The 6,538-nt window shown below is 34.9% G+C and overlaps 1 protein-coding gene across 1 annotated transcript; it reads right to left on the bottom strand.

Moving 5' to 3' along the window:
* Positions 1–246: 246 nt before the first annotated feature.
* On the bottom strand, positions 247–6,120 carry LOC139189456 (uncharacterized). Its single transcript, XM_070808412.1, has 2 exons — positions 4,705–6,120; positions 247–300 (listed from the first exon to the last, which is right to left on the bottom strand). Exons 1-2 carry the CDS (start codon positions 6,118–6,120, stop codon positions 247–249), a joined length of 1,470 nt encoding a protein of 489 aa, XP_070664513.1.
* Positions 6,121–6,538: the final 418 nt, after the last annotated feature.

Here is a 6,538-nt window from a genome sequence, read left to right as displayed (position 1 = left end):
TACAAATTCAATGGGAAGAACCATCGCAATTTACTTGTGATGTCAAGTTGAACATCCGATGCCCCGGATAAATTCTTAAGGATCAAATGATAAAACAATCAGATTATAGTAAATTACTAAATGATATTTACAAAAATAAAAAATATAAAGTTATGAGGACAATGAAAAACTTAAGAATTAGCCTTAAATATAGAGCTCCTAGAAGCACACAACTCATCAGGAATGATAGCACAGACCTACATTCATTCAATTCCTATTAAGATTGTGAACCAAATTAAAAACAGCTTTAACCCAAGTTGCCTGCACAACAATATGAATATTACTACAAAAACAGCTTCAATCCTAATCCAGTTAGCAATATGAATAGGGAAATTTTATTTGAACACATACAATAAAACTAAAATCTATCAATAAACGTACACCCAATAATCAAACCCTACCATCACGCAATCCTTATCCTACCATCAAACCCCGATCACACAAGTGTTATATATCCTATGTTCTTTAATAGGCTTAATGAAGGAGGAGAGGAATTAGGGATGTTGGTCAAGATAGTGTCCATCTCCTTGTACTCAAGTCCAAACCCCTCCCCATAAATTAGAACAACATAGAATATGATAATTTTTAATCTCAAACCACAAACTCATGAGATTAATGCCACACTTCAGACACCCCTATGCATTTAACTACTAGTTCATACACTCAGAACCATTTAATAATCTTCAAATAATAGGATTTAACTTTCTGAATTGCTTCTTGTTAAGAGTGAGATTTCCAATGTCATGAGTGAGAAACCCCTTTGTCATCCTGTCAACCATATTCATATCCAGAAAACAGTGGTGAAATCGTACCCAGCATTTTGATAAAAATGAAGCAACCTTTTGGGAAAACCAACACATCTCCTGCTGTAAGAACCTTTTGGAATGGCTGGTTTTGGGTGTCAATAAACCCAGCAAGCACAATTCCTTTGCTAAAAAAGAACAGTTTGAATGCGTGGGAGTTGAGGCTCAGCAAGCCATCGATTCTCAGTCTGTTCGCACAATGGAGAGGCCATGCGTGTTGAAGCCTGGAAAGTCTGCAGCAATCACTAGAGTCACTGAGGAGCCATTGAAATTGGTTTTTTTTATTTTCTAAATGGGTGTAAAGATAAATTTACATATGGATTGGGTTTGTGAGGGTAAGTTAGGTAATAAATTTGGATTTAAAGACATATTGACAATTTAATTAAAAATAAAATGTGTAGAGAGTAAGTTGAGTGTAGAAAGAGGTTATGTGTTCAAATAAAATTTCCCATATGAATGTCACTACAAAAATTTATGGATAGGATACAGAAATTCAGGCCACCATCACTTGGCAGGGTAAAAATTATACCTGTTGGTCCTGTGTAGAAATCAAGTTGCATGCACCACAACAATGAAAAACTTAAGAATTAGCTGTAGGTAAAGTTAAGAGAACTTAATGCTAAAAATGAAAAGCTAGCACTTACTCAGTCGCATTACCTACGCTCTGCTAAAGGTACAGTGCCCACTAAGCTGAAGAATAAGACCCATCCCTAACATATACAAAGTAACTGTCAATGGATTTGGGGTGAAGTCAATCTAAATTATTGAAAGGATGTTTGAAAAAAGAAACCATGTTGGACACATTCTTACATAGACCAAAAACAACTTAAAAACATACACTTAAAAAGTAAAATCATTAACAGGTGTGTATATTAAGTGAACTAAAGCAGAACAAACCCCTAAAATTGCTTAAGTTCAGGTGGGTTTTCTAGTATTTTATAAATAATATCAGATCAACAAAACCCTTAAGGCAAATCCAATCTCATATTGAAAACAGATGAATATAAGAAACAAGGAAAAATAAACTTTTATTAGGCCTCATATTTACTGCACCACAGAATCCACGATTCTATTTCCTTAGCAAAGGGAAAATACCGTATTCTCAGTTTCAATTTCTTTGAAATTAAATAAAGCATTCACCAGCATTCCCGCATAGAAATCAGGTAAAGTGTATGACCGATTCACGAAATTTCGATTCAGTCTAACTATCAATCTATATATGTGTGAAATGACCGATTCATATACCTACATTATGGCAGTTAACACATATACACGAAGTGAATGCGCAAACATACATAAAGGAATACATTTGAACATTTGAGTAGGAGGGAATGTATATAAGCGTCAAATTGTATGCATTCCCTCCTACTCAAATGTTCAAATGTATTCTTTTATGCATGTTTGTACATTCACTTCATATATGTGTGTTAACTGCCATATAAAATACACGCATTTAGATTTGGTAAAATGAATAATGTACGTATATGAATCGGTCATTTCACACATACATAGATTGATAGTTAGATTGAATCGAAATTTCGTGAATCGGTCATACACTTTAAAATAATAAATGTCAAACAAATGTACCATAGTGTTCAAAAAAATCGAAAAATGGGTACATTTTATATAAAATATGTATACATGATAAATAAAAAATAAAAAGATTTTACATTAAAAAATGGGTACATTTTACATAAAAAAAAGGTACATTCACAAAAAAAAATGTCACATCCCCGCCCGGGGCGGATCACTTCCCGGGCCCACTCCACCACCGTAACACGATATTGTCCGCTTTGGGCCCCAACCATGCCCTCACGGTTTTGTTTCTAGGAACTCACGAGCAACTTCCCAGTGGATCACCCATCCTGGGAGTGCTCTAGCCTCATTCTCGCTTAACTTCGGAGTTCCTAAGGAACCCGAAGCTAGTGAGCTCCCAAAAGGCCTCGTGCTAGGTAGGGATGAGAATATACATTTAAGGATCACTCTCCTAGGCGATGTGGGATGTAACAAAAAGGTACATTTTATATATAACAAAGTGATACATTTATAAAGAAAAATGGGTACAAAATGAACTTAATATATGGGTACAAATTAAAACTAAAAGGAAATACAGTACAAATTAAAAAAGGGTTGCAAATTAAAAATGGTACAAACTAAAAATAGAAATATTTAATACAAAGTTTAACATAAATATAAATATACCAGATGTAACGTTTCTAACACTAAATGAATATATTTGAGAAATAAAATTTAATCATGTTGGTAAGTAAATATAATTGAAATAATGATATTCATTAAAAGTTAGGGACCTTGATAAAAAATTAAAAAGAAATAAGATTTTAATCAATGCAATGAAAAAAAAGAGGGATGGGAACCTAATTTCTGTTATATATACCAAATTAGGTTGCCCATTGTGTGGCTTAGCCGAACTTCCCTTCCTCTTAGTGTAAAAAATATCGATGTACTAAAAAAAAAAATTGTATGGGGAATATCTGTTAATATTTTTTTTCCGTTCTTATCTTCTGATGTTTCTCTGTGATATATATTGAAATTTCCAAGTATTTTAAGGTATAAACTTAATTTAAATACGAAGTTAGACATAGGTTTTAAGAAAAATTACCAACCCCAACCAAATATTTTGGCCTATAATTTTATTGCAATGTGGGGCCATTACTAAATAAAATATAGAGAAGGTTACCATCTTGTCCTCAAACTTATTTTTCAAAGAATCATATACAGGAGTTCAAGATTGACTGTGAGGCTTAAGGATTTAGGGTCCGCCAAGATTTTTTTCATTTTGGATTTAGGGTAACATAGAGGGAATGTACTACAAAAAGTAACATATATAATTCACCCGCTCGACAAATTCACACACGGTCGACATTGTGTATTGAATTCACACAATAATTTTTCATAAAGAGAAAAGATGAGCTCTTAAAGCTCTTAGGTTTAATTACTATTTTTTAAATAACTTTTTAAAAATAGGGTTAGTATCCTAGCAGTTTGGTTTCCACAGAATTATAAAGAAATTAGAGTAACCTAGCAGCATAAGTATTTATTTGCTTAATTTTAATTCCTCTTTCTATATTCCAGCTGCACACCAGCTGGTCGGATGAGCTGACAAGAATAGGTCCTTGGGCCGCGTGTGGAACGCAGTTACGAAGAAATCTTTGACGGTAATTTTGAATGCGCATGCATGCATGCATGTGATTGCTTGGGGGATTTCTTCTCTTGTATCCAGTGGCGGATCCAGGAATCTTACCTCAAGGGGTCGCAGTGTAAAAGTTCAAATAAAAATTTAGGATGGAAAAACATATTGAAAATGAAATCATAGTACTTTCATTCATAATTCATAATGGAAACAATATTACAAACTATAATTGTCCACGACGAGGTTTCATATTTTGAAAACGAAGCATTATAGCTTCATTTTCAATACAAGCAAAAATATCTCTCTCAATATAAACAAGCAAGCTATCACTCAACCATTGATCTCCCATTTTGTTCCTAAGTGGACCCTTAACAATATTCATGACAGAAAATGCTCTCTCCACTGAAGCAGTTGCAACTGGTACAACTAAAGACAATGTAATGAGCAAATATACATAATTGAATACTTGATGCATTCTTGTCTCCACCATTTTTTTGCAAGATCACCAATCCCTTCCAATTGAGAGAAATCACTACTGGAACACACATAATGAATATAAATCTCAAGTTGATCTTCAAGTGCCAAACGATCTTCATCCGAAAAGTCTTGAGGATAAAATTGAGCAAGACGAAGTAACTTTGGTTTATCAAAAGCTACAAATGAATCTTTCGGACTCAAACATGCCATACAAATAAGCAACTCGGTATTTACCCCATTAAAGCGATCATCTAACTCCGTAATTTGCTCATCAATGACATAAATAAAGAGCTCCACACGATAATGATGACGATTTGTCTTTATTGGAGCATAACGCCTTGACCTCCCTGGAAGTATAAATGCCTCTTCCATGTTAGGAACATCAATATGATGTTTTTCACAAAAAGAAGATACTTCATCAACCAATGCATTGAACCAATTATTCCTCATCCAATATAGCTTTTCCTTGCATGATTTCACTAAAGCCATTGCATTCACAATTTCTTGATCTTTCCTTTGCAATGCTTGTGACAAATCATTTGTGAGTCCCAATATGACTTTCATCAAGAAAAGGTGAAACACAAACTCAAAAGTAAGTATCACTCTCATTAACGTATTTGCTTCACCCGCACTTTCATTGGGATTATCATCAATAACCATTTGAAGCACATGAACCACGGATGAAAACATAGAAATGATGCTAATCAAGGTACCATAGTGTGAGTTCCATCGTGTGTCACCGGCACGTTTGAGACTTGTTTCTTGATTTAAGCCTCGCCCCGTTATAAGACAATCATTTTCAAAAGCTATCACAAGCTTTTCTTGAAGTTGCCCTCTAAGTGAATCACGCCGCTTACAAAATGGTCCAACATGATTAACCACATTATTAGCCGTTGCAAAAAAAGAGGCAATGTCTATATTATTCTTTGCTACGGCAACAAGAGCTAGTTGAAGTTGATGAGCAAAGCAATGAACATAATATGCACAAGGTTGTTCTCTCAATATCTTTGTTTTAAGGTCATTCAACTCACCTCTCATATTGTTAGCACCATCATAACCTTGTCCTCGTAGCTTGGAAATGCTCAAACCGTAGCGAGAAAACAATGTGTCAATAGCATCATTTAGTGAACTTGAAGTAGTGTCGGTAACATGTTGGATACCCACAAATCTTTCAATTACATGCCCGTTGTCATCCACATAACGCAACACCATAGCCATTTGCTCTTTCACAGACACATCACGTGCTTCATCCACCAATATTGAAAAGAATCTATCTTTTAGACCATCCATGATAGCATCAAGTGTTTCAAGGGCACATGAATTCACAATTTCTTTTTGAATGGAAGGAGCTAGTAATTTGAGATTCCCCGGAGCATTTTCCATCACAACTTCTCTAACTTTATCATTATTATCTGCAAGGAATTGCAATAACTCCAAGTAATTTCCCCTATTGCTTGAAGTGGCACTTTCATCATGGCCACGAAAAGGAAGACCTTGTTGCAATAAAAACTTAGTGCACTTGATTGAAGCAATCAAGCATGTGCGATAAGCCTTACGAGCTTGGTCAGAGTGTTTGCTCACTGCCGTTTCAATATGTGTAGCAGCTTCTCTAGTCTTATTATGAACACTCCCAACCGGTCCAGCATGCATCTTAAATCTTTCTCTCCCTTTCTTCCAATTCTTAAATCCATCTCCAGTGAAAGCTTCACTACCCACTTGTTCAAAATTGGTTTTAAAGAGATAGCAATAGAGACAAAATGCCGCATCTTTAGATACACTATACTCCAACCAATCAAACTCATCAAACCATTGGGGAATGAAGCGTCAATTAATTCTCGACATATTAGTTATTGGGAAATTATGACCTCTAGGTTGACAAGGTCCTTTTTGTAGATATAATCTTCGGACCTCATCTCTCATATTAGCGTCATAATCTATTATTCGAGTTCTTAATCCAGGATCCGCTTGAAGATTACCCAAAACATCATCTAACTAACTTTGTCTTGAACTTGGAGTTCTTGAACTACCGACAGTTGATGCGTGAATTACTTGACACACAAATTAAACC

The sequence above is a fragment of the Malus domestica genome, chromosome 11, assembly GCF_042453785.1.
Source record: "Malus domestica chromosome 11, GDT2T_hap1".
NCBI classification, from domain to species: domain Eukaryota; kingdom Viridiplantae; phylum Streptophyta; class Magnoliopsida; order Rosales; family Rosaceae; genus Malus; species Malus domestica.
The sequence above is the reverse complement of the archived record's forward strand: the minus strand, read 5'-3'. Positions and strand labels throughout refer to the sequence as shown.